Source organism: Gymnoscopelus braueri (genome assembly GCF_963280865.1).
Source record: "Gymnoscopelus braueri genome assembly, chromosome: 23".
NCBI classification, from domain to species: domain Eukaryota; kingdom Metazoa; phylum Chordata; class Actinopteri; order Myctophiformes; family Myctophidae; genus Gymnoscopelus; species Gymnoscopelus braueri.
In genome coordinates this window covers 12153915-12167598 of record NC_137625.1, presented here as the reverse complement: position 1 = coordinate 12167598, position 13684 = coordinate 12153915, and the positions used below count along the sequence as shown (strand labels likewise).

Here is a 13684-nt window from a genome sequence, read left to right as displayed (position 1 = left end):
GTCCCCACTGTGGCTGCTGTTTTAATTGTCAACGACAAGATCTGATACAGTGCCCATAATCAAAACAATTTAGCATTTAGCTCTTATCCAGAGTGACTTACAAGTGCGAAATCAGAATAAGCAGAGTAAGCATGAGCTCTAGTCAATAAACAAGGTAAATAGTCACATGAGATTGCAGAGAGATACTTACAGCTGTCACCAGGAAACCTAGCATCCAAAACATGCTATCTAATTCACTTTTTTAACATTTGTGACTGTGCCTGAAGAAAAAAGAAAGCAACCTAGAGATACATGAATCGATAGATGTCAAAGGGATTTCATGAGGTTTCAGTTGCCAATTCCAGCAGAACTAGCAATTAACACGAAGAAAGTGGACAAATCATACTTGGCACACACTCACTTAGCTGTCCTTCGCAAGAGGAAATTTGCACCATGCAAATTGACAAATATATTTTCTTTGTACACATTTCATTGCCAACCTCTGTCCATCGTTCTCTCTGACTTTAATGCACCCGATGATTAACCACTTAAACCGAATATACTTTGTTGACAGGGGTCCATCGCGGGTCAATACTTGGTCCTCTCCTTTTTTATCTCTACAAATAGCCAAAAATAGTCAATCGCAATGTGCTTGCGCTATTTTCTTACCTATTATGATGAGAATTATGATGAGAATATGCCCAGTTCATGTGGTTACATTTGTTAAATGTGGGGGTTTTGGGGTATTTTGTCACTTTGTTAGATTTATTTTATTTATTAATTAGTTTATTTCCGGGACAGTGCACATTAATGAACATTTCAATCAATACACATGATTGCATGTGAAGATGCCGGATTTAGCTAGAAGCTAATTTCTATCCGTAGTCCCACATACAAAAACACCAAAGTGAGAACATGACAAATAGAGAAAAAAACTACATACATACCTGCCTACAAATTAAAAATAAAAGAGTTTAAATGTTCATGGTCATATGTTTGAGACATTTTTAACCATGGTTTTAGTTGTGTTTTAAAAGTACACCGCAGCTATGGCAGCGCAGTGCCAGCGCTCTTGTGGATTCGTCTATAGACAAAGCAGAGACTTATTATCAAAGCTTAAAAAGTGATACTTTTCCAAAATGTAACAATGATGGTACGAGTTTGGTTTCTTATCTAAGACCTTGATGGCTCTCTTGGAAAGTTGTTCAATTGGTTGCCGGACTGTGGCACCAGAAAACTACCTGTTTGTGAAACAATATTCAATGTGTGATAGGATCATACAGTGTTTTTGCAGCAGGTTATATAGTTTTATAACCTTCCTTGTTGTGTTGCATAATTAGCTCATTTGTCATCTGGATGACATACACCTGAGGAACAGAGCACTTCTTATTCATTTCATTTTCATCCCGTTCCTGCTTTGAATGTGAAAATGGACAGTTTTTGACCCAAGACAAAGTGATTCAGTGTTATCTGTCATGTCCCCTGCCAACACACACACACACCCACCCACCCACCCACCCACCCACCCACCCCCACACACACACACACACACACACACACACACACACACACACACACACACACACACACACACACACACACACACACACACACACACACACACACACACACACACACACACACACACACACACACACACACACACACAGGCACGTGTGCTCTGACAGAAATATAATTACACACAGCTAAGCTCAGCGACCACTATCCAGCACCTGCCAAGCCTGTGGCAGGTTAGCGATACTATTGCCTTAAGCTAATCATTAATTGTTAGATTGGGCTCTGCTTTGCGGGCATATTCGCTGTCATTGTAGCCAGTGGGAAACATGACACGTCCTTCCCCAAGCCTGTACAAACAAGCCTAGATACGTATGGACATAAGGCACCAATTACTGGAGACATTCAGTTGCACGTTAATGGAAAGGTTAAAGGATGGGGTGGGATGAGACAAGTGAAGGTGATGTAATTTTCCTGAGTGAGTGAGACAAACAGACAGAGAAACAATGGGATGACTCACCACGATTTTCTCAGGTTCCACCTGTGACTCAGATGAAGACTCCATAGTTGCGTTGAGCCAGAGTGTGGCGTGTTAGAGCTGCTCAGCGGCCTGCATGTCTGTCAGGAGAGAAAAAAAGGCATTACAAGCTTAGTTAGTTACTGTTAAATACAATTTATTTAAAAAAGTAAACAAAAAAAGACCTGCTAGCCTGTTGCATCACCTCTGGTTAGATATAGCCACCTTTAAGGCCCCACCAGTAGAAGGACTACAAAAGTAACAGAAGAACTGAACATTTAAAACCAATCTAAATGACAAGAACCTGGCTAAAACAAATCCATTTTCTGACAGCTCTTCAACAGCAGGTGTCTGTCCCCAATGATAATTTCCCATCTGCTCTCTAATGTAATCCATAAAGCAACACACCTGCCACTTGAAACAAATGTTGTACACACTCCCAGTGTCAGTTCTCCCTTGTAAATACATACGCAGCAGACTCAATAATGCAGCTTTAAGGCCCAATGTCTACATGCTGAGGTGAGAGATCGTCTCCGTGTCTCCCATGATCCTGCTTGCAATCAACCTTGTCACCTCCTTAACACATTCAATCCGGGAACGCATCTGTCATTTTAGATTTCTTTGAATATATATTTTTTAAAGCGAACATTTGTAAAATATTGTGTTCCAGGGACCTCCAGAAGCAAAGATTTGAGTTACAAATGTTCGGTTAAAAAATATATATATCAAAAGATTTGCACACATTTTCACGATTAAAAAAAAATTGCAGATCTACAAGCTCGTAGCACGGCACTCTGTGTCGCGCTATGGGCTTGCATATCTGCTATTTTTGAAAAGTAGAAAATAATGGTTATAGCTCAAATCAAAAATGACACAGATGCGTTCCCGGTCTTAATGGGTTAAGTCAATAACCAGGACTAGCAGTATCAGAGTCCGTGCTTTTAGGAAATGAAATGACCGATGTCTTCAAAGGATTACAGAAGGATTGATATTCTCCAGAGAGGCAGAACATTTATCACAATCCATACCACCTTTTCCACATCAAAGCTGTGCGGCGGTGACTGCCAAGACAATAAATAAACAGCCTGTTTCCGGAGTGAACACAGGCGAAGGAGATCCTGCCCGGTTGTCAGATACAGGAAGGAAGATTACGGTAAAATGGACAGTCTGCATTTAGCACTTTTCTAGTGCCTTTTAACTCTTTTAGTGCCATGCTTATTTATGGCAGTTTGGTTCTGAGTGCCACAGCCAAAATTGTAAAAAAAAAGTGCTTAGAAGCCGAGATACAGCCTTTTTCAGTAAGAAGTTAAACAAGAAGTGAATGGAGCAGCAAATCTTCAAATCTTGGGTTCTGAACATTTTTTTCATTTTTTTATGACGTCTTAGACGTCATGTGGCGCTCAGGGCGCAACAGGCCATGACGTCTTAGACGTCATGTGGCACTGAATGAGTTAATGTGTGTCTCATGGCCACCAACACGGAGGTTGTGGGTTCGAATCCACCGTGGTGCATCCGGCTTTGTCGGGCGTCTATGCGAACACAATAGGCCCCGTGTTCGGGGGAGGGAAGCCGGGCGGGGAGAGTGATATCTGTCACTGTACACGTACTCCTGCGGGCTGGGGAGGCACCCGTCAGCGGGGAGTGTTGGGTGGAAGGAGTAGGACGGAGGCTCTACGTCTTCCCGGTGGGGGCTCCTCACTGGCAGGGGAGTCAGTAGGATACGACAGCAGTGACAACACAGAAATGTGTGTGGGGACGAATTAATTGGCATAATGACTAAATTGGGGAGAAAAATAGGTAAAAAAATGTTTGGCTACTCTAAATTAAAAAAATGCAAATAAACGTGTGTCTCATATTCACACGCACACATACATACATTCACATACAGATGACAAAAGGGAACCGTACAAGGCACCAACCTGCTCGTCAGGAGCCGTTATGGGTTCGGTGTCTTGCTCAAGGACACTTGAATATTAACAGGAGCCAGTTTTTGGAATACTAAGGATGTTTACATGACCCAATTGAAATTAACTTGAGTTAAGGTCAGTTAATATGCACAATAATACAAATATTAATTAACAACCAAACATGGCACGTGAATAGATATGGTCCAATAAGTATAGATAGACAGGCTTTCCATTGCTTTGATTATGGTTGATTCATTTGACATTAAGTCTTTGAACACAGCATATGAATGGATAATCGATGATAGTAAAATAACATAATGAGCACAGCATATGAATAGATAATTGATATGGGGTACAGTATGTCATGTTTATTTCTGTAGCTGGTCTGGATGCCATAGTACTTTTGCAGGGGCAAACATTCTGTGAAAGGGGTAGCAGGTTGTGTTCATTTATGTTGATTTTACTGAGATATTTAGAACACAACTCTAGCCATCCCTGGACAGAATCCCCAACCATTTTTGTGAGCATGTGGGCCAAATAGAAGGTGCACAGCCATGGACCTGGTCCAGCACTCCAGCTACACAACTGCATTGACTAAATAATAACTACAACGGTATACAGGCTCTTTCTTTTTTTTTTTTGGACATACAAGATTACCACCTGACAGCGATAATATAGTGTTGAAATAAAAAATGTCATGGAAAACACAAAGCGCATGCTTCATTGTTTGACTGTCACCTGACAAAGTGCCTTTGTGCTCCTCTGTCGTCACATGGTGTGTGTGACCACAACATGATCCATTTCCTCTTTATCGTAAAGCCCAGTCCACCAATGATTCGCAATGCAACGAGTTGCAACTTGCAACCAGTTGCAGCAGTCTGAATTGACCAGTTGCACGTCTGTGCAGTTTTGGGATTTGGTTACAGTTGTAACTTGTTGCGTTGCAAATCATTGGTGTGGACTTGCTGGCTTTAGTTAAATGTAGCTAAAGTACGGCAAATGTGCATTTTTAATATGATGATAATGTTTGTATTTTTGTGCTATGATGCTATTAACTTAAAGGGATAGTTCACCCCAAAAATGACTTGCTTTCTTTTTTGATTGATTGATTGAATATTTTATTAGGCAAAAAATGTAAAACAGCACAGTTACATTTTAAAATACTTTGTCTAACAGGTCCGTTCATAAAAGTCCTTGCGGACTTGTTTCCAATGAGGGCCTTGGTATTTAATTCATAGGCATATATAGTGGCACCACAGTTCAAATATCATTACAAAATAAACAGCCAAAAACAATATATAACACTATGTACAACAAAAAAAAATAAAAAAGAGGGGAAAAAAATAATATGTACAAGAACAGGGGGGGGGGGGGTCTGCTGTCTAACGGGAAAATGGTACTACCTCCACCTTTGGCCTCCTGAAAGGTGATTTTTTAAGGCTCTTTTAAATGAGCCCAGCGAACTGCATTTTTTGAGGGATGGAGTTAGACTATTCCAATCCTGGGTGGCAGTGCTGTAGAAGGAGAATTTGCCCATGTTTGATTTATGGGTGGGTGGTACCAAATTGTTGTTAACGCTCCCTCTGGTATTGTGACTGTGGGTGTCGCTAACCTTTTGGAGGTATTTACTCAGATATGCGGGAATTGGGGGCATATCGGGCAAATTTGCATTTACAATTTTGAAGGCCAGTCCCATTTTTAGTTGTTTAACCCTGTCTTCCACCCTGAGCCAGCCTAGGCTGGCAAAATGGGTGGGAGAAAGGTGGGTCATGGGCCCCAATCCGAGGAGTAGCCGAATCAGTTTGTTTTGGGAGGTTTGAAGCTTAGTCTTCAGTGACACTGAGGTGTTGGAGTACCAGGAGGTGCAAGCATAGTCAAAAAGTGGTTGAATCAGGGCCCCAGAGAGGGTCCTGAGGGCCTGAGGGTTGACAAAAGAGGAAACTCTGCCCATAAATTTGGTTCTCTGGTTTACTCTTTTGACCACCTTTGTAGCCATGCTATCACCTGTCAGGTATTTGTCAAGTACACAACCCAAATAGGTAATCTCTTCTTTGCTAGAGATAATTGTGTCATCGACTTTGACCTTGAAATCATTTACATCCATCTGTCTGAGGGAATGTTTGGTCCCAAAGAGAATGGATTCAGTTTTCCCAAGGTGTAGTGACAGTTTGTTATCGGTAAGCCAAGTACGGATTTTTGAGAGTTCGGAGCTGAGCGCCTCCTCAACTTGCAACTTGTCCTCTCCCGAGATCAGGAGTGCCGAGTCATCAGCGAACAGGAACAATTTGCAGTTACAGGCAGCACTCATGTCGTTAATGTATAGAAGAAACAGTAACGGCCCTAGAATGCTGCCCTGAGGAACCCCACAGCTCACCGGGAGGGATGAGGACATGGTTCCGTTGATGTCAACCACTTGTTCTCTTCCCTCCAGGTAAGATCTCATCCAGTTTAGTGATGTGCAGTCAAAACCAATCGCCCTCAGCTTATCAAGTAAAATTGAGTGGTTTACAGTGTCGAACGCTTTTTGGAGGTCCAACATTCTAACAATTAATCACCTCATGAAGCCTTGAATTCATGGAGATTCTTTAGTTTTAGTCGCTTATTGAGCTAATAATTTGATGACCGGCGGAATCGGTCATCAGAGAGGCGGTAGGAGACAAAAATGACCTGCATTTGAGTCTCCTACCGGAGTCTCTGCCCATCATCAAATTATTGACTTAGGAATGCGACAAAAACAAAAAAATCTCCAAGAATTCAAGGTTTCATGGGGTGTGTAATTGATAGAAAATTAGTAATTTTTGGGGTGAACTATTCCTTTAATAATGCCAGAAGAATAAATGGATATTGGGGAGGGGGAGTGCTGCATTAGTTAGCGCTCATTTTAGGTAGCATTTCATAAGTTACCCACTAAAGCATATTTACATAAGCTTTGTTATTAATTTGAATAAATGCTATAAGTTTTGTGCTTTGTATCTTACTAGAGGTCCGGCCGCCCGGCCCGCTAGCCGCGCACGGGGCTCTATTATTAGGCCTACGTCGTAGGAAGGAAATACTTGTTTTTGTTGTTACTTTTGGGTAAATTTATTGATGTATTTATTAAGTAGCCGTGTAATAAGCGGGATAATGGTGGTTAATCGCCCTGAAGGGCTTTAAATGTGAATAATGACTACGTCCCCATGCATTATCCCTTACATACTTTTGCGAGCGAAGGCGGCTGATTTCAATGGCCTCCGCTTCGTGTTGTTTCGGCTGTGACCGTCAGCATTCGGTTGTGCTGACGGTAAACGGTGCGAAGGTGTTTCCCCGTCCGGTGTGGTCGTAATGTGGTGAGTAGAATTAATTATGTTGCGAGGTGGAAAATGTGTAGTGAGCAATGAGAAGTACCCTACGCCACCCGTAAATTCAGCGCGCACGTTGTGGCTGGTGTTGTGGTGACATTACATATGTAGTTGTTGTGTTTAGTCGAAATCAATGCTGTGGGTATGGCGTCAGCGGCGAGAGGTCCAAATGCATGGAGTGGGTGTGGCGTCAGCGGCGGAAGTAGCTTTCTCCTTTATATAGGTAGATGATACAGTATGTTTATGTTACCACGGTATGTTAACACTTGAATGCACAGATGAAAAGATAGTTCAGGTTTTGTGCAAACAAAACTGTATCACAACATCAAAGGATGTGCAGCAGTATGTGTGTGCATGTGTGTGTGTGTGTGTGTGTGTGTGTGTGTGTGTGTGTGTGTGTGTGTGTGTGTGTGTGTGTGTGTGTGTGTGTGTGTGTGGAAAACTGCAAGCGAGATAATGACGCATTCCACCATTTAAAAAATTATAATTTATAATTATAATCTCTGCATGACATCAGACAAACAAATGCAAAAATAACTCGGATGCACAACTAGACACCTGCTGAGAGTGGCTGCAACTGGAAACACATTTAAATGGATTTTCAACACAGCCCCATTTCATAAAACTGACATAAATGCTCTGCATTTCCACAGTGCCTTTATTCAAAGCGCTTTACAACCATGCAAGGAAGGAACCACCGTCATCGGAATCAGTTAGGGGTTTAGTGTATTGCTCAAGGACACAAAACCAGGAAGAGGCGGGCATCGAACCAGGAATCTTGTCAGCCGCAGCCGCCCTCATATGCTGAATATGGTTTGTGGAAGGCTCTGTGCAGAGAGAAAAACAAACAAACGTGTGTGTCTGTGTGTTTGTGTGTGTGTATGCTGTCAAAAATCAGTATCACTAGGTCCCTTTGTTCAGGTGCAGTACTACCTGCAACACTCTACTCTACCCATTGAAGGACTGGCCGATATTAATGCTCTATATGCTAGTTTGCTTTCTGGAAGATTATATTCTGCTCTGCCTGACAAAGCTTGGCTATGCCACCAATGCTTTCAAGCTGATAAGAAGCGGCCACTTAAGCTGATTGCCATTTTGCGTGGATATTTTAATAGCTTTTGCTCCACAGCCCTACCTGGGCTTACACCTGACCCCCCACAGCACGCCACCCCCTGGCCCCCGAGATCATTGTTTGTCTATTTGAAAAGCCTTAATCCGCTGCTCTCAGACCAGTAATTTGATCATCGAAAGGGCAATCTCATCAGGAACAAATAAGGCCTCTCGAACAGTGACGGCCATGCATGCCCCCTGGGGAAGTTGGCAAGGATGTTTCAAGTTCAATTTATTAAAGCCATATTGTAGTGATAAGAGATAATAGGATGACGGGCTGCAGACGTGACACTACAAAATGGCAATAGACTGAGCAATGGGCACGGCATCAACAGTGTCACATCACACAGACTCTTGCTCTGTGGCGGTGTCACAAAGTCCTTTATTCGACAGAGAAAGTCACTGTCGGTCTTCCTGAACTGCACATACTTTGGCTCCTAAGGTGAATGCATGAGTCTTCAATGTAACATCTTCTATATAAACACATGAGATGAGGCGAGTGCACATCTGGCTGGCAAAATTGGTATAGGTCGGGAATAGAAGGAACTCTTCCACAACAGAAAATGGAAGGACAGCTAGCTATGAACAGATGAGGAAATCAAGGCATACAAATTAATTAAAGACAACATGGATCTATCCAAAGAAAAAATGGCAAGTGACAAATATTCTTTCCTCTGCCTAGAACACCATCCACTTCATCCTGAAAGTTACCCTAACCCTCAAAAAAGGTCCCTTTTGTCATTGAAGTGTCCGTTAAACCCAGTCAAGCAAGCTGACAGGCAAATAAGCAACAGGACAGACAGTGAACAGGCAGTGAATCTCAATTTCAGAGCTGCTGAGTTGCTCAGACGTTCTACTCTTGGGACCTCCGCCATCACCCCCACTCGATTTTCTACAGACAAATAGGCAAAAAGACAGACAGAGGCAGGCAGTGAATCTCAAATTCGGAGCTGCTGCTGCTCAGACAATGTACTCTTGCATCCTTAACTCGACCCAACACAGACTTGATAAAGCCTTTGGCACTCAGAGAATAACAGAGGTGTTCCATACTTTCTTAAAAGAACCTTGCAATAATCTCTGACTCAGACCGAACCAGCTACCACACAGATGAAGTGGGAAACATGAACAAATGTTGGCTTAGGTCTAGCATCTCCACTGGGCTTTGCATAGCAGTGGGAGAGGTTCAGGGTTATTTTGTTTTCCAGGGAAGGTTAGCTTGTTCTTCTCCCAGTCCCTGTTGCAATTTAAAAAATGACTTTCATCTGGATAGTTATACCATGAAACAACACCACTGTTCTGTAACAGCCTTTTATCTATTTGTTTTAGACTGAATAATATAAAGCTTAATTATGAATTTCTGTCTTTCTTCAAGCAATGGAGTGTTTTTGTGCCAACAGCGGAAGCATACTAGTACTCAATGAATGCCTTGGTAAAACCAATGCTGTGTGTACTGTAGCTTAACATGATCTTCTCAAGGAGAACAGGCGGACAAACTGAGGTAACAACGCAAATGGATATACCATGAACCTGGTGCAGTGGATCTCAACATGAGTTTCAGCAAGCACAAGGGGTCCTCAAGAGGTGTTTGAGAGCAGCCACATAAAAATGAAAATATCACATTAAGAACGCGTATAAAATCCCCATAATAAAAAAATATGTTTCTCAGATTTTTAGCATCGACCGACAGTTATACGGCTGTACTATCTTGTACAAAAATCTATTTGTGACCTTGTGCCCTTGACATGAAAAGGATAAGATAACCTTAACATAACAGCCTTAGTGATTGCATATAATAGTAGGAGAAACATGGCTGAAGGAATTTGTAAATTATGTTTCAGAGTCCCAACTTGATTATTCTCTTGCCATTTGACCTACTGGGTCAAGCCACCCCCCCCCCCCTCATAAATAAATAAAATCTATTATTGCTATTTGTGTTGTTGTTGATAATGTATCGTCTGTCATGATGATGAATTGAGTAAAATGGACCACATGGAAACACCCCCCCCCCTCCCCCCTTCTCCTCTCTATCTGTACTGCTTAATGCTTAGCATATGGGACTGCCAGTTACGCCCTGTTCTATACTACTAGTCTGCCCTCCACCCCGCTACTCTTTACCCATCACAATCTCGCTGAGCTGTCCTCTGTGAGCTTGGAATTATTCATCACTGCCAAAGACACAGGACACACGGACAGGGAATCCCAAGATAGTGGCCTGGCAGCGGCTGTGAATCAAAACAGGGAGAAAACGGCTATAGGGGATTACTCCAAAGCACCTGTTCTGGGCTGTCTGGGTTGCAGGCATCACACTGGCTTCATCATTTTATGAGTATACAGTATGCCACTGTCAGAGTGGTAAGGACAGTCTCCTACTTCATGAGCATTAGTGGAGAAAACAAGCTCTGTCATCATCATCACGCGGACCTGGCTGCAACACACAGATTTCCCAATTTCTTTACGACCACCGCACATTTTTTCTTTTTCTAGAATGCAGAGTCCAAGCTTGGATCCACATATATCCTCAGAATTGCGTGCAAGACTGACCTGTCGCTTGCACTGGGCACTGTCTGGCTCAGTCTGGCTGGCACACAACTTTGGCTATTCAAAAATAGTAGATATACAAGCTCATGGCGCGGCACCGAGTGCCGCGCTATGAGCTTGTATATCTGCTATTTTTGAAAAATCTTGAAAACATTTTTTTTAGATTTCTTTTCAAAAAACAGTTTTTTTTTTTGTTTTTTTTTATTTAGAAAACATTTTTAAGAATCGCCTCAGGCCTCAATGGGTTAACCCATTAAGACCGGGAAAGCATCAGTCATTTTAGATTTGAACCACTTTAACCATTAGTTTATACTTTGGCTATTCAAAATAGCAAATATATAAAAGCTCATAGCGTACCGTGCTATGAGAAATGTGTGCAAATCTTTGAATATATTTTTTTTAAAGCAAACATGTGTAACTCAAATCTTTGCTTCTGGGGGTCCCTGGAACTAAATATTTTGAGATGGGGGGTCCGCGGCCATTATACATATCATTTTGGGGGTCCTTGACATTTCAGAAAACTGTTAAGATTTAGAAGACATTTTGTAGAATCGGCCTCAGGTCTGAATGGGTTAATTCCCTTTAGATGACAGTCAGGCAGTCAGATCTATTAGGAGCATCCGTCCTGTACTGCTGCCTGTGTGCTTTCCCAGAAATACCAGTTACTGCCAAGAAGAGGAGTCAGTGATTGAGACGTGCCAATGCGAGCACTTTGGAAAAGTTGTTGTTGTTCAGAAGGACAATTCAGAGGGTGCGCCGGTGGTATGTGACTGGATAAAGTGTCGAACACATTAATTGCAACGTCCTCAGTTTGATTCTTGGCCAAACGTCCATTGTAGCATGTCCTTCTCCCTGTCTATCCTCAGCTTCCTGACTTGAGTGGTTCCCAACCCTCTTCCCTCACAGCTTACATCTGACAAAGATGAGACCCCCCCACATGTGCACACACACACACACACACACACACGTGAAAAACAAGCACGTGTGTGTGTTTGTGCGTGTATTTGTACATGTTAACCACTTAGGCTCTATACTCGTACAAGAATAGCGAAAATTGCTAAATTACAAGCTCACAACACCTCACAATGCGACATGTTGTGAGATCTGTTGTACATCTGCTATTTATTTGTTGTTTGTTTTTTTTACTTTACATTATTATTATTATATTATTAGTGTTTAGTATTAGTGTATTAGTCTTCACAATGATGTTACATGTGGGAGTTAGAGATGACTTTGTGCAACATGCTTAAAAGTTACCTACAAACAGACATGGCCTCACAAGGCCTTTGATCTTTGGTGTAGGGGTGCCCGGGCCCCAGTTTGGGAAACGCTGCTCTACAAACTACATTATGTTAAGTAAAGCAAAATACATTTAAAAAAGAGTGACACACAGTCTCATTACAATTGTTTTGTAATCCCTTTGTGGCTCAAATAAAGATTCAAAATGCAATGCATTCACTGGTGGTGCTGGTGCTACAGTTGAGCACATCATGAGACAATTTAGGTCAAGTCATGCCCCCATACCCCTTACACGTTGTATTGCTCACTTCAACCCTAGCATCCCCATTCTGACCTGGGGCTTGTGAGCTTGCCTTGTAGATCTGCTATTTTTGCAGAAGAGATTTGGTTCAAGTACATAGGGTTTAAGTGGTTTTAAATATTGATAATGAACTCAAACAGCCATGGGTTGGGATTGAAAGGCCAGCTGTCTATCTTTACAGTCATTAGCAGGAGAGGGAAGAGCCAAGGAGCCTCGTGCTGTTGCGCAGTCCTGATTGATTACAGTCATTCATTTCCACTGACACTGTCATTCTGTCCCGAAGGGTAGGAAGGAAGGGACAGCGATCATAATCTGACCAGAGTGGTTTGAGACTGCTGCTCCTCAAACAGACAGACTGACAAACGCATTTAAAAAATGTCTGACCGGGGGAGAAGAGGGTGATGGGGTGTCTGTCTGCCCCATTGCAAGGTACAGGTGTAACACAGGTAAGTAAATCAATGTTCCCTTAGTGGATTGTGAGAGGAGTGTGAAAACAGAGCAGGGAAGAGCATTTCCAGCCAGAGACGGACAGAAACGGTGACAAAGTGAACTAGCTGGCAGCTTCCTTCTGGGACACTGTCTGTCTTCGAGTCTAGATACTGTTACCTCTCTCGCTCGCAGCCACGCATGTACTGGTGAAGCAGTACACGGTTGGACAAACAGACAAACAGACACACTTAATTTCCTCTGACATCCAACATTATATGGAGAGGTCCATTTTTTGAGGGCTATAAGAGCCAGAGCATTCTGGACAGGATGGAGGATTCTCCAAATGGAGAAAAATCAATGGCCAAGCCACTTAAGAAATATCAGCCTGTCGGGAAGTGGTAGTGGCCGTGTGCGTGTGCGTGTGCGTGTGCATGTGTGCTTGAGGGGCCATCTTTAAACAGAATAAATGCCCATGTAGGTCAGGGTCTGTGTAAAATTAATCAAGCATGTAAGCAGAGGGAGGAGTGTTATTATAAGCCATGCCATGACCACTGAGAATTGAACACTATTTGCTAACCTGTGATTGGGGGGGGTTGCATGTTATCCCAAAGCCAACATAATTAAAAATCCAATTGTGGCAGATTCTGGAACACAGCCACATTCTATGACTAAATTCTATTTTCATCCAATCCAAATACAAAATGCGTTTTATGACACAACTTGCAGAGACTCACTGGCTCAGTTGAGAGGAATTCATCTATTTTATTATATTTTTGTCAACTTCCACATTTCCAGAATGGTGGTCTCTTGA

The 13684-nt window shown here is 42.4% G+C and overlaps 1 protein-coding gene across 2 annotated transcripts in view; it reads right to left on the bottom strand.

The window, feature by feature from the left end:
- The window catches only part of osbpl8 (oxysterol binding protein-like 8), a 106107-nt gene that overhangs the window by 75998 nt on the left and 16425 nt on the right, over positions 1-13684 (bottom strand). For both annotated transcript variants that reach the window (XM_080421573.1, XM_080421574.1), the window contains exon 3: positions 2015-2112. In XM_080421573.1, the coding sequence (XP_080277699.1) occupies positions 2015-2059 (45 nt within the window). In that variant the 5' untranslated portion in view covers positions 2060-2112. The remainder of the gene's footprint in view (positions 1-2014; positions 2113-13684) is intronic.